Raw genomic sequence first — 24,071 nt, 5'->3', positions numbered from 1 at the left:
TCATCACTTGCATTCTCCGACAGTCCTGAGGTCACAGCAGGTCAGCTTTTCATTCATTCATTCTCCTCTGCTCGCCGGCAGAGCAGGGGAGAAAAATGACAGCCCCGTTCAGCACCTGCCGCCGGGGAACAGCAGCTTACAGTAGTGCTACTTCCCCGGCAGCTGTCTGTGCACACGGAGGACAGTGCGCACTGTTCTCTGTGTGCGGCCTGTGTGTCCGGGTGAAAACGGACATGTCTGCGCATTTTGCACACATACACACGGTCCATGAAAACACGCTATGTGCATAGACCCATTCATTTGAATGGGTCTACGTGTGTCAGTGTCTCCGGTACGTAAGAAAACTGTCACCACATGTACCGGAGACACTGACGTGTGAAAGGGGCCTTAGGGTGTTCAAGTGGCAGGTGTCAGCTGTCAGAATCGCTGAGCATCCTGCGGCGATAACGCGTGAACAGCCTCTGTGCGTGCAAAATCACCTGGAAGTATCCATATGTCCAAGTTCGGTAAGTACCTACCAACCTGGATGTATAGGTACGTCCAAGGTCGCAAAGGGGTTAAAGAAGTAATACTGACAGAAAATGCCTGGGCAACACTGTACCTTTTTTCCAAAGGCTACATTGTCATACTGAACCAATGGGAAAAGTTCCTCTAGTGCACACGGTGCTGGTCTTATAACGTTATTTTGGACATTTCTCAGCAAAACTAATAGGAAGTTTATTCAAGAGCATCTGAATCATGTCTATGTGGATTTTGCAGTAAAATCTTCTAAAAACCTGTGTGAACAAGGCCCTGAAGAGGAACAGGTCATGTGTGTGCGTGGCTTGCTACAATAGATCATTTTGTTGCTTACCACCTAATGATTCAGAACTCGCATGGAGTGGAGCAAGCCACAGGCACGGAAGACCACCTAATTCACATACCACTTTTTTGAGTACCGAACGGGCGAACAGACAATATTGGACACAGGATGCCATTAGTACTTCCCAGTCGCTGCTCCTCAACTGCTGTCTCTCCTCTTCTGTGCGTGGCCGCTCACATATAGTTAATCAGTCAGACAAGCATTTTTTCTGTCCGTATGGTTGGGGGGACCTCACAGAATGGCATTGTGGGCCACAGGATGTTTACCCCTTTTCTACACTGTGTTCCAAATTATTATGCAAAAAATATTTCCTCCTATTTTCTCTAAATTACCTATATGAATTGCAGTCATTGTTAGCTTCCAGTCATCTAATATTCTAGTATAATTGCAATGTTTTTGAACAAACTGCCTATGAAAACAGTATATTTTTAAAAATAAGAAACACTCAAAATGCATGTTCCAAATTATTATGCACAGCAGAGTTTTCAACCTTTTTATTTCTATTTTGAACAAAAAAATGGTCAATTGTGAAATTATAAGCATTATCAGCTTATTACAAAATGAAATCAAACAGTTTTCAAGTCAAACCTTTATTCTCGGTGATGTTACATTTGCACATAGGACCCCTTGTTGGAAAGAAGCTTCTGAACTCTCTCGTCCATTGAATTTGTCAGTTTTTGGATGGTTTGTGCTTCAATTGTTTTGCATGTGGACAGAATACCCTCCCAGAGCTGTTGCTCAGATGTGAACTGCCTCCCGCCATCATAGACACTCCTTTTGATGATGCTCCAGAGGTTCTCAATGGGGTTGAGGTCAGGGGAAGATGGTGGCCACACCATAAGTTTGTCCTCTTTTATGCCCATAGCAGCCAGAGATGCAGATGTGTTATTTGCAGCATGAGACGGTGCATTATCATGCATGAAAATGATCTTGCTGCGGAAAGCACGGATCTTCCTCTTGAACCATGGCAGGAAGTGCCGTTTTAGAAACTCCACATAGATTATGGAGTTCATCTTTACCCCTTCAGGGATCCTAAAGGGGCCGACAATCTCTCTCCCCATGATTCCAGCCCAAAACATTACTCCACCTCCTCCTTGTTGGCGCCTTAGTCGTGTTTTCATGGGGTGTCCATCAACCAGCTATCCTCCACTCCATCCATCTGGACCATCGAGCATTGCACGGCACTCATCGGTGAACAAAACAGTTTGGAAGTCAGTCTTCATGTATCCTTTGGCCCACTGGAGCCGTTTCTGCTTGTGTGCAGTGGATAGAGGTGGTCGACAGGATGGCTTACGCACAGCTGCAAACCTCTGAAGGACCCTGCATCTTGTTGCTCGGGGGACGTCGGAGGCACCAGCAGCTTCAAAAACTTGTCTGCTGCTATGACAAGGCATTTTTGCAGCTGCTCTTTTAACCTAACGCAATTGCCTGTTGGAAAGAGTCCTCAATTTTTCCTTATCAGCACGCACACGTGTGTGCTGGGAATCAGCTACATACTTCTTGATTGTGCGATGATCACGATGAAGTGTCTTGGCAATGTTGATTGTAGTCATGCCTTGACCTAAATACTCCACAATTTGTTGCTTCTCAGCAGCCGACACATCCTTTTTCTTTCCCATTTTGGCAAAAAATGTAGGCTGCTTAATAATGTGGAACAGCCTTCTTAAGTAGTCTTGCCTTTATTTGGACACACCTGCCAAACTAATTTGCACAGGTATCTGCAATTGCTTTCAGTGATATAAAGAGCCCTGACACACATCACCATCAATGAGTTTAAATGACAAACAAAAAAATTCTAACCTTATCACTCCTAAACTCTTTTTGCATAATAATTTGGAACAGTTTAAATAGACCAAAGCGAATTGGAACTCGCAGAAAGAATTCACGTGAGGGCATTTTACTATGAAAAACTAGACCATGGCAGCGCTACAAGACAATAGCTCTTCTTCATGCTGCTACCAGTCCCTCAGTGCCATGCTCCTCAGATAGTGATTGTCTGCAGCGGTCACAAGCCATCAGGCCTGTTAGAAACTGTCCAGCATCTTTCTTCACACTGAGAGCCAGCAGAAGCACACAGCACTCTGCACGGAGCGCCCAACGCCTGGCGGTGGGCAATATGGAGGCGCAGCGGTCCGGCACCAGCCTGAGCTGCTCTATACATAGCATATAGTCTTATTTGTAGCCGTCTCCTCCCAATCCCCCAGCTGGGGCTGATTACACTGCAGGCTTCCTGAGAGCCAGAGCAGAAGCTAGAGAAGGGCGAGGTGGGGCATATGGCAGCTCTATCCAGGGGGCAACACAGGTAACCAGGGGATAATGGCGGGAGACAGTAGTGGCAGCCACATTACTGCAGACACTGAGGCGCCACTGTGACAACACAAGCGGTACTAGAGTCCCCAGCAATAGAGGCCTGGGCCACGGCCGCAGCGCACACGTGAAGGACTACATTACTGTCCCAGTGAGACGCTACATCCGCGTCAGCGGCCAATCACATTGTGCCTTATTTCCAATAGCTCGTCCAATAGGAACGCGAGGTGCTGGCGGCGGCAGGAAGTGACGTCACGCACCCCCATGTGAGCGAGCTTGGATTGCAACACATGCAGCAGCAGCCGCGGCGGAGCAAGAAGCCGGTTTGTACGTCACTTCTGGGAGCGGGGCTGACTCCATTGAGATCGGACGTCGTGGTGTAGCCTGAACGCCGGGATAAGGGGACAGGTAAGGCGCGCTCCTCGCCGCCGCTCGGGTCGGGAGGCGCAGCCTCGTACGCGGCGATCGCTGGCGTGCTGTGACCAACCGTTGGCTTTTCTGTTGAGCAGCTCTCGGCTTCAGACAGGAGGAGGAGAGAAGATGGCGGACGATCCGAGTGCGGCAGACCGAAATGTGGAGATCTGGAAGATCAAGAAGCTGATCAAAAGCTTAGAGGCGGCCAGAGGGTGAGTGTGAGCGGGCAGGGTGGCCGGGCCGACCCGCCGGAGCCGCACGTGTGATCAGCGGGCGGGCGCCGCTCATCTGCCACATGTGTCCGGGCTGCTGGTCCCCAGCATTAGGCCCCGGCAGAGGTGGGGTGTGTGACTGAGCGGGCAGAGCAATCTCTCCCAGTCTGTCACCGTGCGGGTGTGCGTGCAGCGCCCTGTCTGGTCACTGTGAGGAATAGCGCCCCAGTCTGTCACCGTGAGGAATAGCGCCCCAGTCTGTCACCGTGAGGAATAGCGCCCCAGTCTGTCACCGTGAGGAATAGCGCCCCAGTCTGTCACCGTGAGGAATAGCGCCCCAGTCTGTCACCGTGAGGAATAGCGCCCCAGTCTGTCACCGTGAGGAATAGCGCCCCAGTCTGTCACCGTGAGGAATAGCGCCCCAGTCTGTCACCGTGAGGAAGTGTGCGGTGTGGAATAACGCCGTATCTGGTCACCATGAGCGATAAGGCCCTAATCTGTCACCGTGTGGGTGCATGTATGTGTGCGGCGCCATATGTTGTCACTGTGAGGAATAACGCCCCTTTCTGTCACTGTACATGTGATTGTACGTGTGCGGTGCCGTATCTGGTCACGTGAGGAGTAAAGCACCAATCTCACTGTACATGTGTGCTGCCGTATCTGGGCACCGTGAGAAATGACGCCCCAATCTGTCACCATGTGGGTGCATGTACGTGTGCAGCGCCGTATGTTATCACTGTGAGGAATAACGCACCAATCTGTCACTGCGGGTGCACGTACGTGTGCCGTATCTGGTCACCGTGAGGAATAACGCCCCAATCTGTCAATTTATGCGGGTGCACGTACGTGTGCGGCGTCGTATTTGGTCACCGTGAGGAATAGCGCATAGCTTGTCACTGTATGGGTGCATGTACATGTGTGGTGCCGTATCTGGTCACCGTGAGGAGTAACGCCCCAATCTGTCACTACGTGTGCGGCGCCGTATGTTGTCACCGTAAGGAATAACACACCAATCTGTCACTGAGCATTCCTGTATGTGTGCGGAGTCATAATCTGGTGACCACGAGCATTCCTCTGTGACCAGATGCGATGCCGCACACGTGCAGGAATGCTCACTGCGACGTGTGTGGTGGTGTATCTGGCTACCGTGAGAAGATCTGTATTCCCAGAAATGTATATCGGCGCTGTCAGCTCATGCGGATGTCACCCTGAGGGTGTCACCTGTTATCTACACTATCATGGGATGTCAACTGAAACAATAAGTTCCCTCCATCCTGACAGTGAAGGAAAAGTGAGAATACCGGCATCTTGTCCAACGCCGCCTAGCTCTGAGCAGGAGCGCCTGGGCTGTGATAGATGGGAATCCACCAATAGTTGTGTGGAAATATTTATTAAATGAAACTCCCAAAATGACTGAGACCAAGCACAGGTACTCGGTGCACCCTTGGTGTGGCTGAGCAGTTCAGTGCGCCGTCCCCCATACTTGTTTTCCCTCTATCTCAGCCCTCATCATCCATGATTGACATTTCTGGCTTTAGCAGAGATCGATTGGAAGGTGCCCTGAACTGCTCAGCCGCGCCAAGGGTGCCCTGAGTGCCTGTGCTTTGTCTGAACCACCTTCCTATATGTCAGGTGTAAGCAGTCACTCGGCCATGTTGATGTTTTTTTCACTTGTTATAACTGGCTAGTCTGCCTGACTTGATAGCCCACGTATCCCCACCTTGTGCATGATTTGACCACAATTTATATTTGACAGATCGGACACATTACATGTATTGCAGCTGTTGAATATACTCTCCCCCCAGTGGCAGGTGTGGGGTCCGGAGGTGTGTGCATCAGTATATAAACTGTTCACTCTATAGTTCATGGGGGAGAGAAGTTGTTGCCTGAGAATTCACAACAATGTTCACTTAGAACATATGCATGCTCGTTCGAGCCAAGCATATGCTTGTGTGGGGGTGAGAGCCAGGGCTGTGTGGAGTCTGTGTCATGGAAATTGAGGAGTCGGAGGTTTGGCTGACTGACTCCACAGCCCTGGTGAGAGCAGTGTCAGGTAGATGGGCAACCGGGTCCGGCACCTCCTCCAATTATCTGTTCACTATGTCTTCTGGACACCGAGAACAGTAGACCGGTGGGGGTGCCGGGTGTCTGACCATGACAGATCATCAGTGTCTGATCGATCTTAAGGTCATCAGTGATAAAGCAGTGGACAACCTCTTTAAGAGATCTTTCAGTTGTCTGTGAGAATCGTTCCGATGTCCGATCGCAGTGTGCGTGCTGGCCGTGCATCTTCTGACCTGAGCGTGACCACTTTATAGAAACATGAGGCTGTCACGTTGGGGTCAGGAGACGCAAGAACAGTCCGTACATTGTGATCTGAGATTGGACCAATGATCAACTACATGTGAAAGAGCCCTTGTCACCCGCTCATCTTTGCAGCCTACTCTATTTTTTTCCTTGTCTAATAAATGTCTTGATTTGTAATGAGTGGATTTAAGTGTTATTCCGGCCCCTCTTCATCTGTATTGGGAGGTGAGCAGGGCTGATGACATCACACCTCCTCATAACTCGGAATGTCTCCCAGGGGTTATCGATTATCAGATAGACTCATGTAGCTGTTGTCTCAGTGCCTCATAGCACATCCATCTACTCCTGAGGAGTAAGCCGCTGTACTATTTTAATTTTTCAATAAAGCAAGAAATTTTATCAGCTGGAACGCCCCTCATGTTTGTCTATCAGAATATCTGCCATTTGTGCGGTGACCTAACAGGTACCAGTAGAAGTGATGCCACCGCTCACCCCGATAAGGAATGCTCTGTTCTCCTTTCTTCGTCCTAAGGGTAGCGTTGTGTGGAGATGGCAGTGGTGTGTGGGCGGCTGGGGTGCTCGGTATACATAATCTACTCACTTTGTCAACTTTTTCCCAATATGAGAAGTATTAATGGCAAAGGTTTATAGAAGCTGTGATGGGGACCCAATTGGGAGAGGCCAGTATCCAGATATTATGAGGGTGCACTCTTCAGACGTGGCCTAGTAGCAGGGTTCACATAATTCAGGTTATAGAGTAGAGCAATAGCTGAATGTGTAGACTCCTAGCAGTCCTATCGTGGGGTGGGGAATGGTAAATGCAGCCCTCGTCTGAGCCACCAGTCTTTAGTTTCTCTTCTGCAGCTCTGCAAGTCCTCTCCATGATGGCTTGCTATATAGTCCACAATGTTCATGAGCTCCGGCTCTCCATGCCTCCATCGCTGATAGGCAGCTATTTGTCTGTGCACGGTGGAAGCAAAAACTGTCAGTTAATGCTGGTGGGGTTAGAGGTGGCTCGTTATTGGGAAGACTAAGGCTGGGGTCACACTGCGATAATGCAGTCCGTTTAACGGATTGCGTTACACTGCGGCATAACACGATGTAACGTAAACTGTTAACGCTGCCGTTAACTCCCGTTAGGAGCGCATCGCTAGCACGTGCCATAAATCGTCAGGAGCTAGTAATGTGCCGTCATTCTGTGACGGACCTTTGGATGCGGGCTGCAGTATCCGGGGGTCCGTCACTGCTAGCGCACATGCTTCTTGCGTTGAACGGATTGCATTAACGCTATGTGAGCCTGTCCTAACAGTTGCAGCAGATAAAATGGTGACTATCCAAACCTACAGTACACCTGATTTTCACTGTTCAAGACCAGGACATGTACTCGCATTCCTGACAAGGCATTTATATATTTTTTTCCATACATGCAGTATAAACATCTACGTTGCTTCTTTTTCTCATTTGGATATTAAAATAATCCTTTCTTTTTCGTGATGCATGGAGTCTTCATTTTTATGTTTCCATGCGCCTTTTGTTTTCTTTCAATATCAAGCGATATTGGTGGGAAAATAAAGGAGATATTTTACGTTTGTTCTTTTTTTTTTTTTTTTTCCCTCTAGCGTCACAAAGACCATTGAAATCCATGTTAAAATACGTTCATCTCTCCACAATTTTTTTTTTTCATCAGACAGGTTGGGGAGGGGAAGGGGTTGCTATGCACTGGAGTGGGGATCCTAACTGCAATTTGGGTTTTTACCTGCTTTTTTTTTTCCCCCCCTGATTTCCCCTTTAACTAAGGTAGGAGTATTGTTCACATTTACACAGGAAATTCAGCCTCCTGTCTGCACGTCAGAGCTGGTTGGACCTCTTGTGGCCAGCTTCCTATTCTGTATAAATGGCACTGGCTCACCACCATGTATACAGTGAACCGGAAGGCAGAGACGGTAATAAACTGCCTCTGTCCTTTCTATGGTAAGTCCTGCTGTATCTGCTGACTTCTTGAGAATGGGTACTTCGATCTCCTTGGCAATCGTTACAAGCAGAAAGAAAAGTGCCTGCTGACAGGGCTGTGGAGTCGGAACCCATTTTGGTGTAGTCGGTGTCATGGAAATTGAGGAGTCGGAGGTTTGTCTTACTGACTCCACATCCCTGCCTGCTAATAACAAGGGCACCTTTAGGGAGTTTTAAGGATATTTCACAAGTTCCTCTATAACTATTGTGGGCAATGAAAGACTGCAGTGTGTGAGTGATGGAAGGGGGGGGGGGGGGGCGCCATTATTTTGTGGTATGTTGGCCATCTAATCGTCACTTAGTCATAGGAGCCAGCGGTGGCCACTAAAAGTCCAAACGAGCAAAGCCACCTGTATGTTTGTGACTCTCCAATATAATTTTGGGTTTTACAGTGGCCTCGCCTCCCTCCCCCATCCCACCCAGGTACCTCATTTTCTTCAGTAGGTGTGTGGCCAGTTCATGATCATCTTTATAGTGGATGAGTAATCTGTACTGTGCAGTCATTCTGCTCTTGTTGTGCTGGAAATGATGTTGTCAGCTTGTGATAAACCTGATTCAGACAAAGCTGGTAATCTAAGAGAACTGCAGGGGGAGACAGTGACGGCCTGAACCAATGGTGACACCGTAGGTCTGTCCCAGATCACCAGACTTCTGTAGTCACTGCTCGTAGATGGGTACTTATGGAGCTGCTCGAGATCCTGCCCAGCAGCAAGATCTGAGGGGTTACATAGGTGAGCCATACCTGCCTGGCTTGTGTGCACACTCATTAGTCACTGTAAGAGGACAATTTCTGGAAGAATTTCGGCTCCTTGTGCGAAGGTCAACACCTGTTTGTGGTGTATCCGCCCTAACAATCCAAATGATGCATGGAGGTCTACTACATGAGGCCTTCAGAGATGCAAAGTCCGCGAGTGCCATCATTGAAAAAGTGTGCACATAGTGGACCATCATCACCTCCAATTACTTAGTGCTTAAAGGGGTGTTCCCATTTCCAAGGTCCGATCCCAAGTAGGTGTAGTAATATTAGCAAATACCTCCAACAAGAAATGTAGTAAAGTTTTTCTGATTCGCTATGTCTCTTATGTGCAAGCATTTGCAGGACCTTAGGTAGCCATGGTTGCGTCCACTGAATCACTGGCAATTGGCTAGCTGCTAATGGTCATAACCATGGATACCTAAGGTCCTGCAATGCCTGCACATGAGGAAAGAGACATGGCAAATCAAAAAACCTTTACTACATTTCTAATTGGAGTTATTTGCTAATATTTTTATTACACCTACTACATATCGGGATAGGATCTTAGAAATGAGAATACTCATTTAACTTCTAGTTGGCCCCCCTTCACACATCAGTATTTCCAGTACGTGTGGTGCCAGTTTTCACACAAACCGGAGACACCTTTAAATCTTTCACTGTTTCATTGTTTCATTTGGTAAATTCAAAAAAGTCCTTTTTTTTTTTTTTTTTCTCTTTAATGTACACTCTGCACCCCATCTTGACTGAAAACAAAACAGAAATGTGGAAAGTTTTGCAAATTTATTAAAGGAAAAACTGAAATATCATGGTGATAAGTATTGAGATCCTTTGCTCAGCATTGAGTAGAAGCACCTTTTGAGCTAGTACAGCCATGAGTTGTCTTGGGAATGAAGCAACAAGTTTTTCACTCCTCGATTTGGGGATCCTCTGCCATTCTTCCTTGCAGATCCTCTCCAGTTCTGTCAGATTGGATGGTGAACGTTGGTGGACAGCCATTTTCAGGTCTCTCCAGAGATGCTCAATTGGGTTTAGGTCAGGGCTTAGGCTGGGCCAGTCAAGAATGGTCACAGTTGTTCAGAAGCCACTCCTTGGTTATTTTAGCTGAGTGCTTAGGGTCATTGTCTTGTTGGAAAGTGAACCTTCGGCCAAGTCTGAGGTCCAGAGAACTCTGGAAGAGGTTTTCATCCAGGATATCTCTGTACTTGGCCCCATTCATGTTTCCTTCAATTGCAACCAGTCGTCCTGTCTCTGCAGCTGAAAAACACCCCCATAGCTTGATGCTGCCACCACCTTGTTTCACTGTTGGGATTGTATTGGGCAGGTGATGAGCAGTGCCTGGTTTTCTCCACATACCACTTAGAATTATAACCAAAAAGTACTATCTTTGTCTCATCAGACAAGAGAATCTTATTTTTCATAGTCCTTTGTGTGTTTTTAGCAAACTCTATGTGAGCTTTCATATGTCTGGCACTGAGGAGAGGCTTCTGTTGGGCCACTCTGCCATAAAGGCCTGACTGGTGGAGGGCTGCAGTGATAGTTGACTTTGTGGAACTTTCTCCCATCTCCCTACTGCATCTGTGGAGCTCAGTCACAGTGATCTTGGGGGTCTTGTTTACCTCTCTCAATAAGACTCTTCTCCCACGGTTGCTCAGTTTGGCTGGACATCCAGGTCTAGGAAGACATCTGGTGGTCCCAAACTTCTTCCATTTAAGGATTATGGAGGCCTCTGTGCTCTTAGGGTACTGTCACACTTAGCGATATACCAGCGATCCCGACCAGCGATATGACGCGGTCAGGATCGCTGGTACATCGCTAAGTGGTCGCTATTGAGCTGCCACACAGGCAGATCTCACTAGCGACATCGGTGGGGACGGGGGTCGCTACTTACCTGTCACACCAGGCGATCCTGCGTCCTCCCGCCCGGCTCCACGCGTCGCTCGTCGTCACAGCAGGAAGCTGACGACAAACAGTCCTGGACGTTCTCGCGCGATCAGCGATAACCAGCGGGGGAGCGGATCGTTGGTAAGTATCAGACACAGCGATATCGCTAGCAATATCACTATAACGTCACAAGTTATAGCGATATTGCTAGCGATATCTCTTAGTGTGACAGGCCCTTAAGGAACATTGAGTACTGCAGAAATTCTATTGTAACCTTGGCCAAATCTGTGCCTTGCCACATTTGTCTGAGCTCCTTGGCCAGTTCCTTTGACCTCATGATTCTCATTTGGTCTGACATGCACTGTGAGGTCTTATATAGACAGGTGTGTGCCTTTACAAATCAAGTCCTATCAGTTTAATTAAACACACCTGGACTCCAATGAAGGAGTAGAACCATCTCAAGGAGGATCACAAGGAAATGGACAGCTTGTGACTTAAATATGAGTGTCTGAGCAAAGGGTCTGAATACTTATGACCATGTGATACTTGTTTTTCTTTTTTAATAAACTTGCAAAAATGTCTACACTTCTGTTTTTTTTCAGTCAAGATGGGGTGCAGAATGTACATTAATGAGAAAAAAATGAACTTTTTTTGAATTTACCAAATTGTTGCAATGAAACAAGAGTGAAAAATTTAAAGGGGTCTGAATAACTTCCGAACCCACTGTATATGCACACCCATTATCTATGGGGCTGTGCACATGTCCGTGTATTCATACGGATCGTGTCATCCACATGTAGACATGTCCGTTGTTGTTTTTTTTTTTTTTCCCTGTCAGCACTGACATCAATATATAAAGTGTGACCTGTTCCAGAATACAAATGGCAGATGTTTAGGTGTTACACGGACAGTGCACCCGGGTGACTCCCATGTGTACATGGATGGCACTGTACTGGTTTTTCTAGTACCGGAAATATCAGGACTTGAGTGAAACTTTACCCGCTAGTGGAGAACAATGGCACTTAAGTGCATTGTGTCCCCAAGACCATGTTTCCTCGCAGAGTCAATCCTGTGTGTTTTTTTTTTTTTTTTTTTTTCTGCATTTTCTGTGTATAAAAAAAATAAAAAAAAATAAAAAAAAGATTCCATGAAAATTCGTGCCACTTTTGAACTGTATTTTTTTTTTTCTGTAGGGCTTTTATGGAGAGCCTGAAAAAGTGGAAAACAACCCCCATGCATTTGTGATTTTAAGTGTAGCATCAAAGCTTTGTACACTAAACAAAGGCTTTTAAGAAGCCCCCCTAAGCCTGTGAGTGCACTGTAGTGTTTGTGTTGGTATACTCCCCTCCCGCTGCTTTCTGTGGGATCCAGCATTGTTCTGATCGCTCCTCCGTGACGTCAGTGAGTGCGTGATCACGCTGTCACTATATTACGTCCACATATATACCGATTTAGGCGGAATAAAGCGTAACAGGAGGTCTTCTCTAAATATGCTCTTTCCAATCTGTACCAAAGAGCATCAGATACAGGGCAAAAAGCATAAAAACCCCACAGTTTTTAAGATAAAGATAAGATTATCGCATATTATGGTGCAGACACCTGGAGAAGACTTGTAGAAAAACCGCAGCATTTATGCTTTGTGTGAACAAGGCGTGAAGCTCCCAGCATAATGTTTTGGCCAGAGCAAGGTGGGCCTTAAGTGGGTTTTACACATAGCGATATCGCTATAACGTCACCGATTTTGTGACGTTATAGCGATATCGGTATGTGTGATACTTACCTCCGACCGGCTCCCCCGCTGTCCATCGCTGATCGCGCGAGAATGTCCTGCTCCGTTTCTCGTCGGGCACTTCCTGCTGGCGCCGACGAGCGACGCTGGACGCGGGCGGGAGGACGTCAGGATCACTGTGTGTGACAGGTGAGTATCGTGCGCTGCGTCGCTGCTGCAACGCTGTGAGGTCTGCCTGTGTTACAGCTCACTAGCGATCATTTAGCGATGCACCAGCGATTCTGACCGGGTCGGATCGCTGGTGCATCGCTAAATGTAAAGGGGCCTTTAGGCTTTATAATCTTGGTTCATTGAGATGTCAGTTTTTCACCTCTGTGTTCTGTCTGTGGTTATCACACATAGGAGTCGTTCCTGTTATAGTCTATGGGGTTGTTTTCATGTCTGTGTATTGTTGATGACTCGGTCGTCGGCCCCATTGCATTGTTGGGTTTGATTTCTGACTGATATATGTCTGCTATTAACCCTGGTCACAGATCAATGTTGCCAATGCAAGACACTGGGTTGTGAAAAAAATCTGACAACTGATTGTCACTGATAGAAGCTTAAGAAGTGCCATCACTTTGATTTTTTTTTTTTTTTTTTTTTTAACCTGAGAAAAGAACTGATGAACCTTTGATGGTAAAATCTGACACTGATCAAACACTGCTGAATATTTGATCCAAAACGTCTTTATTGATGCCACTTTGGGATAAATACGATGTTTTGATTATCCTATATTGCATTTTATTGCTATGTTGCAGCGACTAAAAAACCTATTTCTGATATTTTGATTACTTTTTTTTTCTCGTTACATCGTTTACTGATCGGAGTAATTCTTTTGATATATTGATTGGACAATTCTGAACGCAGCGATACCAAATGTTTGTTGTATTGTTTTGTTTTTATTTTGAATCTGGGCAAAAGGGGAATGATTTGAACTTTAAAAATATTAAAAAAAAAAAAAAAATTAAAGTGTAACTTTTTGCATGCTTCAATAGTCTCCATGGGAGGTTAGCAGCTGTGATCTTTTGACTGCTTGTGCTACACACAGCAGGGCTGTGTAGCAGAAATGATGACTCGCTATGAGCGTTGACCACTGGGCGGCGCTCATAGTGATCCGGCATTAACAGCCACAGGGGTCTTCTGCAGACCCTGGGTTGTCATGCCAACCCATTGGCGAACCACGGTTATGTGACATGGGCATGGTTTGTGATGTACTTCCGGCATGGCAATTTTAAATGCTGCTGTCTTAGTTTGACAGCGGTACTTAATATGTTAACAGCCGCGGGTGGATTGCGATTTCACCCGTGGCTGTTAGTGGCACATGACAGCTGATTTATCAGCTGTCATGTGCCGGAGAGCTGTCATGTGCCGGAGAAGGTGCGGGCTCAGTCGATGAGAGGAGGAGGCGCCTTATGACTGATTTATCCGTCATTGGACTTTGAGGGGTTAAAGAGGATGCCCACTATTTAATTGACCTATCCTTAGGGCATCAATGTCTGAGTGGCTGGGGTCCAACACCCCCTGCCGATTAGCTGTTGGCGACTGCCAGCCAGAAATCCTTTTTTGCAGAGCTGGCAGTTTTCTGACAGTGGCTGCCGCAGGGAACTATACATCTATTGATTAGAATAGGAGGCAGATGTGCAGTACCAAGCTGCGTCCACTACCAGAATGCGGAGCTGCTCGGCAAGTGAGTTTTTCTGGCCGCCACCACCGATAACAGCTGGTCAGCGGGAGTCTTGTATCTTGGACAATCAGACATTGATGACCATTCCTAAAGATGGGTTATCAATGAAAAAGTAGTGGACAAACCTCTAAGTATTTAATTTATCACTGTGAGGCTTGTAATATTGTAAAATTTATCTTTGCCCGGTAGACGTATTGTGTCCTCACAGTCACTCTGGGAATATGTACATTGTTCCTTTTACAACAGATTCCGCTCTGAAAACCACGTGTTAAGGGGCTTTCTAAACGCTTCAAATAATGCACGTATCCCTGTCTATGTGAAAATTACTTACGGTGCTTATGTTCAGTCTTTTGAGCATCTTGGGACACCTGAAGTGGCTAAAAGACACCAAGCGGTTAAAAGAAGTAACCTGGCTTTTTCAGGCGATTTGGCTTGTTATACTTTTAAAATAATGTCAAGGGTAAGACTCAGAAGATGTCTTTTTGTGTGTTTTGCACACCCTGCCGGGGTCAAGTGTCAGAGCAGCGCTCTGGATATGACCTAAAAACTACAGACGATTCAGGGGTGGGGAGACACCGGTGTCTTCCACATGAAAACCTCTGTAGGTTTGCGTGCCTGAAAAAGCAGCAGTGTGCCCATTCCATTCCATGGTTTCCTGTGACTTTAGTCTGCTACTACCTGGGGCGCGTTTCGGAGTTGATCTCCTTTGTCAGGGGGTGGATGTACTAGTGGCCGGTGCATCCATTTATAGTGAGTTCAGTACCGGGCAAGGAACATGACGGCACATGCGCCGTCACCGCGACCCGGAAGACACATCGCGCGCGGCGTCACATGACCAAACACCGCCGGGTAAACCCGGCATGTCAGGGCATGGAGAGACGCCGTCGCCATGTGAACCACCGGCACCGAGGCGGCGCACACGCACTATTGCCTGTCCAGGAACGAATAAGGTGGTGTGCAGGTGCAGCAAAATACTGCAAGAGTATCAGGCACCATTTACTGGCTCACCAGGTAATTGTTCAAATCTTTGGTCCCCCTCTCTTTTTATCTATTGTGTGGCTTTTTTCCATTGAGTGGCGTTTTCACTTCACCACGTATTGGCAATTATTGTTCATTATCTGCGCACTTTCATTTTTTTATTGGCCTTTGCCAACATGATCTGTTACACATTGCACTATTCATTTTTTTGGGGGGCCATTTAATGTATTTTTTGCGTGTTCATTATTGAGCCAGTTTGACATGGTTATTAAAAAAGCTCTATTACAAAGCTTATTATATAATTATAATACCATGTATATATTTGGGATGCCTTTTTATTTGTTCAAAGTGTACACGCATTATTGTTTTAGATTTTAATAAAGGCTATTTTTCTGACTATTTCATTTATTTTGTGTGTTGCTTTATATATTATATCCCTTTGATACCTTGCCGGTTTCATCTTCCACCATACTCAGTATGTACAGTGGTCCTTTCACTGGATGGTCTGCCATCCATTTTTTCATAGGGGTTGTTTTTATTTAGTTTTTATTATATATATTTCATTAATAATTATTTTAGGATACTACCCTCACTGTTTTAATTTCTACCTGGGGGATTGGCGTGAGGCCATGTTGGGATGGGTTGATGTGGTCATTGCTGGGGCACAGATGGTACTATTGGGCTTATTGTACTGCTGTCTTGTGCACAGTACTAGGTAGCTCTACTACAGGTATACAGTGAAATGCAGAGTTTGGCCAAACTCCCATTGAGGTTATAGCTTCAGATACACTGCAGTAATTGAAGTTGCAATGATCCTGCGATTAACACATTGCTAAAGGCTAATGACTGAACAAGCATTCATTTATAATTGTTACCCTGTGTAGATATCTGCTGATCAGTTTGTGGCTGGCCATAGCAATCATTGTTGGCAGCACCTAACCTCGTACAGACAGCATTGGGCTATAGACCATCGCTCGTCCTCCTGTACTGTCCATAACTCCACAGAAATGGAGCTAAACTATCATCGGCTTGATGGGTGTCTGTAAAGGAGTCGTAAAGGGAACCTGTCACCAGTGCTGTGGAGTCGGTGTCATGGAAATTGAGGAGTCAGAGGTTTGGCTTACCGACTCCACAGCTCTGGTATGAGGGTGTGATGGAGTTGGAGTCTGTCATGGAATTTGAGGAGTTGAAGTCGGAGATTTGGCTTTCTGACTCAACAGCCTTGCCTGTCACCATGAAAATGCAGTCTGTAGGCACCATGTTGTAGAGCAGGGGAGCTGAGCGGATTGATATACAGATTTGTTAGAAAATGTTCAGTATAACCTGTGTGTCATTTATACTCTGTTCTGGGACTTTCGGTACAGTGGGTGGCCCCATCATTGACTGATGGCTTTCTTTGTATAAGGCCAGGTGCACACCACTATAGTTTCCATCTGAGTGTGATACAACAAAACATCAGATCGCGCTCGGACCAATGTTATCCCGTGGGGGGGTTCCTCTCTCCAAGGAAAAAAAATAACATGTCTGAGTTTGATCCTATTATGGGAAACATCGGACTGCACGCTGATGATACCTGACTATAGTCCGGTTTCCACAGACTGACACAATGGAAAAGATGGAGACATTTTGTTCTCCATCTACTCACACACAGCGATATCGCCAGCGAGATCGCTGATTTTGTGATGCCACAGCGATCTCACCAGCGATATCGCTGTGTGTGACATGGATCAGCGACCGGCCCCCCTGCTGGGTATCGCTGATCGCGCAGGATCGTCCTGGGCCATTTTTTTGATCGTTGGTCTCCCGCTGGCCAGCGTGCATCGCTGCGTGTGACAGTGAGATCAGCGACTCTTGATGCTGGTTTCCAATGTAAACAGCGGGTATCTAAGAGCCGTGCGGCTCTTGGTTACCCGCTGTTTACCTTGGAAACCAGCGTGCACGCTGGTCCTGATTGCTGGAGGGGCTGTCTGTGAAAGCTCACCAGCGATCAGCCTAACAATGTCCCAGCGATCCCATCCATGTCGGATCCTTGAGTGGGATCGCTGGGACATCGTTATGTGCAACGGGGCCTTTATTGTGCTACTGTTTTCTCAGCTGAGAGAATCACAAACTGACACTCTTATGTGTCATTTGCATAATTGGCTGGATTGTCTGGGGTGAAAGAATTTACAGCCATCTGACCCTGGCCTTAAGGCCCTGTCTCGCATAACAAGATCGTTAGCGAGATTGCTGAAACGTCACAGGTTTTGTGATGCAGCAGCGACCTCGCCAGCGATCTCGCTACGTGTGACACATAGCGGCGACCGGCCCCCCCGCTGGATATCGCTGATCGTGCTCGAATGTCCTAGGCCATTTTTTGATCGTTGGCGTCCCGCTGGCCAGCATGCATCGCTGTGTTTGACGCCAATGAGCGACCTCGTTGGCGACGCAGAACTCGGGGACGCAGGCGTGAGTCGTCAGAATAGCTGCTGTGTGACAAGGTCTCAACAACCGCCGAGGTCTTTATACAGATCGCCGTATCGTTGCTGCATCGTTGAATAGATCTGCCTGTTTTGACTGCTTACTAGCGACCATATAGCGAAGTACCAGTGATCCTTACCAGGTCGTATCATTGTCGGGATCGCTGGAGCGTCGCTATGTGAAACGGGAACCTTAGTGTGCATAGAGATAGCTGTCACTCACTGATAGGATCTCTCACTGGACTGAAAATCCCAGAAAGAGCAGATGACTAAATGATTGAAACAGATTATACTGAAGCTTTTATTACAAAATTATATATCAATCTACTCCGCTCCCCCAGCTCTTTAACATGCTGCTTGCAGACTCTTGCTGCATTATCATGGTGAGAGGTTTTCTTTTAAAGGGGTTTTCCCAAAAAGTAAGTTCATTTTAATCACTAGATCTTGGGTTAAAAATAAGTCCACAGTTGGATGTTTAAAAAAAAAAAAAATTCTTGTATATGTGCTTCTGCTCTGTACTGTGTAATGGCCGTGTCTGACCATACAGGAACATCGTCTGATCATACCACAGCTCCTGGGCGGTGGAGGAAGCAAGAGTATATACGGACAGGACAGCATGGGATTGCAAAATTATGCTTTTTTTTTTGTGGTAAAACATTGCTTAAAAATGGGCAGTGAAATGTTTTGCCTCACAAAAAGAATCTGCTGTGATCCCATGCTGTCCTGTCTCTATCCTCTTTTGCGTCCTCTCCTGCCCAGGAGATGTGATCCCGTGCTGTCCTGTCTGTATACTCTCTTGCTTCCTCCCCTGCCCAGGAGCTGTGGTATGATCAGACCATGTCCCTGCACAGTCAGACATGTATAAGCTTCTCAGCCCAGGAGCATTTTTTCTTTACACATACAATTATGGAAATCATTATTTTAATAAGATCTAGTGATTAAAATGTAGTTTGTGGGGAAAACCCCTTTAACACTCCCATAAAAAAAGCTGGGTATCCTTCTGGTTTGTATGGGGGTCTTCCAACTCTTCTCTGACACATGTTGGGGTAAGGCTATGTTCACACGTCACTCTTTTGTGGTGAAAAACAGCTGCTTACTGTCCCAGTAAAGTGAATGAGATTCATGAAGTCTCTCGTACATGTTGTTTTTTTTTTTTCCTCGCAGATTTGAGGCAGTTTCACTTTCATACCTGCAATACACCCTCTCTCAGCGTTTTGCACACATTTTAATGAATGGGGTGGGTGAAAAAGCACATAGATAATGCTTATTTTGTGCAGCATTTTCTATTCAAGAGAAGTGTACCATATTTCTGCAGCAAATATTGAATGTGCGAAGGATTGGACAGCTGGAATGTGAGCGTCCAGTTCACGTGTTCTCTGGACATAAGCCAGTTTATGGCGGCGTTATGTACACTGCTCCCATGTATGGCCAGTGGTTTGGTACAAATTAATAATCCTGTAATGTGGCCCTTATGACTGGGTGACGCGACTCTCTACACATATAATTTTTAGCGACTGGATACGTTAAGAGCTGGGCAGCTCCCTTTTGTTGAGTTCCTGGTGACCTGGAGTACAGATCTGACTTTATATCGAACCTTATCTTATAATTGTTCACATAGTGTAAGCTGCAGAACAAGAAGGGGCCATTCTGTCAGAAAGTGACCTTGATGACGTGTGTGTACTTCCATATTGAACTGTCTTTCATGTATTCCCCTTGCAGAAATGGCACCAGCATGATCTCTTTGATCATTCCTCCCAAAGACCAAATTTCGAGAGTGGCCAAGATGTTGGCAGATGAGTTTGGAACAGCGTCTAACATTAAGTCTCGTGTGAACCGTTTGTCTGTCCTGGGAGCAATTACGTCTGTACAACAGAGGCTTAAGCTCTACAATAAAGGTAAGCTTATATAGCATTGTGTCGTCATGAAGGCGGAAGAAATTATTATACCACGGGTCAGTGTTTGTAAGCCAAAACCAGGAGCGGGTGATAAATCCAGAAGTGGTGAGGTCTCTATTACACTTTTCCTTTGACTGTTCCACTCCTGGTTTTGGCTTGCAGATACTGAGGTAAAATACTGACCAAATCCTTGTGTGCATGTGGTCTTAGTATCTGTCCCGGGAAGCAGATGGAGACATCTTTGTTTAATAGGACGATGGTAGCTAGCTGGTAAGCGTGAGACTGAAGCTAGCCATGGTAAAGAGATGGCCATGCTCACCAGCTTCATAGCTTTATTTACAACATCAGTAGTAAAGTTTGTGAGCACTGTGCATGTTTGGCCACCACTGCTGGACATCAGTGGTGGTCAGTCACCTAGGCAACCAGCTGTATACAAGTCTTAATGTCGCAAGAAAAGCTAAAAAATATCTGTCTTAAATTGCAAATAAGGTTGTGTTTTTACAATTATTACATAATAAAATTACTGAAAATTGAAGTTAACCCCTTAATGAACTTGGATATATAGGTACATCCATGGTCATCTCCCTGCATTAGATGCAGGCTCCGGCGCAGAGCCCACATCTTTCCCCGCACATGAGAGCTGATCTGATCAGCTTTTGTGCCTTTGACAGACTCTGCCAATCTGACAGCACCATTTAACACGCACCGGGCAGACGCCAATGGGTTGTCATGACAGCCTGGGTTCTGCAGAAAACCCCTAAGCTTTCCCTTGTAAATCTCCTATGAATGCCTGGTGCGTGGTCAGCTTTTCATATAGGAGATTGTGATTGTCAAAGTTTTCTAAGGGGTTTAAAAAAAACACAAAGTTCAATCATTCCCCTTGTGCCTCATTGAAAATAAAGCAATACAAAAAGTATATCTTTTGGATTGGTCATCAGTATCAGATTGGTGCAGATCCAATGCCTGACACTCCCACCAATCGGCTATGGCATAAGATGAACGTGTGCAGAGCAGAACGCCCCTCCTGTCACATCGATAATGGCCCCCAGGTAGATCCGCTTCTACTCATTCCACTATGTGTGAGAATATGCAATCATTAGCATTGTAGTTGGAAAACCCCTTTTCATGAACGGGTGAAATCAATTACTCCAGAATCCATTGTGTAGCTTTCCTCAGCACCTAACGTGCCTCCTTGACTTCCAATGTGTTGGTCGTTTTTACAGCAAGGATAGCTGTTCATGATTTAATATGGTTACTGACTCCAGGGTAAGGCCGGGGTCGCACATGCGTGTGCAATGCGAGAAACTCGCGCATCAATACCCGGCACTGCCGCCGGCACTCGGCACCGGAGTGTGCGGCTGTATGTATTTCTATGCAGCCGCACACTCTGGTCCCAAGTGCCGGCGGCAGTGTCGGGTATTGATGGGGGAGTTTCTCGCATTGCACACTCAGGTGTGACCCCAACCTAAGTGTGAATATTGCCCAAGACTGGCCCAGGCATTCACTTCTAAGTGACAGTGGTAATAAAGACTAAAGTAAAAAGTTCCCCAAGTCTCCTAAAGGTGCTGCATTGTAACCTACTATTTAAACACACAGGCCCTGGTTCATCAAAGCTTTTTCACCAGAATTCTGGCATAAATTGCTCTGAAAACTTTTTTCACTCCAGGTTTTCAGGGTGTGCCAAAATGGCTGGACCTGGGAGGGGCACTGCAGAGACATGACGCCACCGCTCATCTAATTCATGACGTGTGACGTTCCCTACCCCAGAAATGTTACTCCAGTCACCTCCTCGTGAATCGGGAGTGTCTGACTTCATCATGTACCCTCATCAGGACCAGTGAGAAAGTTAGCGTTCTTGATGAATCTGGAGAGACGTGTTAATGACTGGTACAAATGCGCTGTATACGGAGTGGAGTAATGAACATTTGGTGTTGTGCTCCTTAAGGCCAAGTTCACACTTGCGTACCGGGGCTCTGCGGACGGCTGCGTACTTCCTCTCTGAAGCTGTGCCCACTTCAATACTTCCGTTTAGGTCCACCTACTTCTGCATGCGTCCTGCGTACCTATCCTTAACATTGAGAATGCAGGACATACGGATGTATGCGGATGCTTCGTTTTGACGCGCCCGCCGACCCCACGGGAACTGCAACAAGTTGCAGTGGCGTACGGAGAAGTGTGTATTTCTACGCTGAGAACTCTTTATGGGCCCACTTAAATTTATATTCTAGCTACTTTCCATGCAGGTGTCGTCCTGCACCTAAAAACCTCAGTAGCCCTGAGCTGCGCCCCATCCATGGCCGTGATGACAACATTTGGGCTTACAGGAAAATGGATTGTTGTGTAAGGAGCAGTAAAAATAAGGAACTGCTGTGGCTACAATCTGGCAACTGCACATGCAGATGTCCGTGCAGCACTGTCCAAGCACGGACTGGTCGCTTGTCTTCTGACCTAAGTGTGGTGGCCTCCTAGAATTTGTGAAGCTGTCACACTCTGGTCAGGAGACCTGCGGCCAGTCCGTGCACGGACCATGTTGCATGGATGTCTGCATTCGCACTTGGGTGTACTTCAGCGAAAATGACCGATCATTAAACACACGAGAAAACGATGTGACTTTTGTTATTTGTCTCCTCCAGCTATACCAGATTTCCTCTCTGATCCCTGCTTTTCTTTCAGTACCACCAAATGGTTTAGTGGTTTACTGCGGAACAATTGTAACAGAAGAAGGAAAGGAAAAGAAAGTGAACATTGACTTTGAACCCTTCAAACCTATCAACACATCCTTGTATTTATGTGATAACAAGTTCCACACAGAGGTATGGCGTCCTGACTTCTGTCCCTATGTTGTGTCGCTCGCTTGTGCCAGCATTGTGGCTGGACCAGATGAGCACTGACTTGGTAGTAATGTAAAGTAGTCTCTGGTCAGAACTTGTCTGGGAGTATGAGGAGGTCTCCTGATCCAAGACAGGATGAAGTGAGGGAGTTCAGTGTGTAACAATAGAGCCACACCTAGAGGCACATGGTGAGAGCTAAGCCGTGGCCACCACCTCCTGTATTCCCTTTGTTAGGCCCAGACCCATAAATCTCATCTGCCCTGTACTTCCCCCTTCTGTCTCTCCTGGCAAGTGACTTTGATGGGCTTATTAGTCAGAAAATCCCCCAAACAAGACCTTTTTTTTTTGTTTTGTTTTTTTTGTTTTTTTATAAAGGAATTGCATCCATCTAGGAGCTCAAAACCGCGTTCGGGGATTATATCAATCCTTTGGATGCTTCTCAAGAGTTAAATTAAAATATTTTTCATTTGACTATGTTAAGTGCTTAAGTTTTAAGCACCCTTGGTCAAAATTACTGTTGTGAATAGATGAAATGATCTCTAAAAGGCCAACAGTTAAAGATTGCACATTTCTTTTTTTATTTTAGGCAAAAAAAATATATATCGTCATTTATGTTTCAAAAAAATTTACAGGAAAGGAAAATCGGCTGATGCAAAACTTTAAGCACCCTGCATGATTATTATTTATTTAGTTATATAGCACCATTGATTCCATGGTGCTGTACATGAGAAGGGGATATATACAAATTACAGATATCACTTACAATAAACAAACTAACAATGACAGACTGATACAGAGGGGAGAGAGGACCCTGCCCTTTCGGGCTTACATGCTACAGGATGGTGGGGAAGGAGACAGTAGGTTGGTGGGTTGCAGCAGTTCCGGTGTTGGTTAAGGTGATATCACCGGTAGTGGTGAGAGAGAAGGAGGCAGCGGGGTCATTGCAGGCTGTAGGCTTTCTTGAAGAGGTGGGTTTTCATGTTCCGTCTGAAGGATCCAAATGTGGTTGATAGTCGGACTTGTTGGGGCAAAGAATTCCAGAGAATAGGGGTTATTCGGGAGGTCTTGGAGGCGGTTGGGTGAGGAGCGAATAAGTGTGGAGGAGAGAAGGAGGTCTTGGGAGGACCGGAGATTACGTGAGGGAAGGTATCGGGAGATTAGTTCAGAGACATATGGGGGATACAGGTTATAGATGGCCTTGTAGGTCAGTATTAGTAATTTGAACTGGATACGCTGAGGGAATGGGAGCCAGTGAAGAGATTTGCAGAGGGGAGAAGCGGAGGGGTAGCGAGGAGAGAGATGAATTAGTCGGGCGGCAGAGTTAAGGATGGACTGGAGAGGTGCGAGGGTGTTAGCAGGGAGACCACAGGAAAGGATGTTACAGTAGTCGAGGCGGGAGATGATTAGGGCATGCACAAGCATTTTAGTAGATTGAGGGTTGAGGAAAGGACGGATCCTGGAAATACTTTTGAGCTGGAGGCGACACGAGGTAGAAAGAGCTTGGATGTGCGGTTTGAAGGACAGGGCAGAGTCAAAGGTTACTCCGAGGCAGCGGACTTTCGGTACTGGGGAAAGTGTGATGTCATTAATTTTTATAGCTAGGTCAGATAAGGAAGATCTGAGAGATGGAGGAAAGATGATGAGTTCAGATTTGTTCACATTGAGCTTGAGGAAGCGAGAGGAAAAGGAGGATATGGCTGATA

At 46.4% G+C, this 24,071-nt stretch overlaps 1 protein-coding gene across 1 annotated transcript in view; it reads left to right on the top strand.

Moving 5' to 3' along the window:
• Positions 1–3,147: 3,147 nt before the first annotated feature.
• ETF1 (eukaryotic translation termination factor 1) overlaps positions 3,148–24,071 on the top strand; it is a 54,111-nt gene continuing 33,187 nt past the window's right edge. The window contains exons 1-5 of the mRNA XM_073573785.1: positions 3,148–3,164; positions 3,376–3,577; positions 3,679–3,795; positions 19,362–19,537; positions 22,211–22,350. Of these exons, the coding sequence (XP_073429886.1) occupies positions 3,710–3,795; positions 19,362–19,537; positions 22,211–22,350 (402 nt within the window). The 5' untranslated portion in view covers positions 3,148–3,164; positions 3,376–3,577; positions 3,679–3,709. The remainder of the gene's footprint in view (positions 3,165–3,375; positions 3,578–3,678; positions 3,796–19,361; positions 19,538–22,210; positions 22,351–24,071) is intronic.

This window comes from Dendrobates tinctorius, unplaced genomic scaffold, assembly GCF_039654945.1.
Source record: "Dendrobates tinctorius isolate UK_male_01 unplaced genomic scaffold, ASM3965494v1 ptg000036l, whole genome shotgun sequence".
Lineage (NCBI taxonomy): Eukaryota > Metazoa > Chordata > Amphibia > Anura > Dendrobatidae > Dendrobates > Dendrobates tinctorius.
This window is presented reverse-complemented; position numbering and strand designations above follow the sequence as displayed.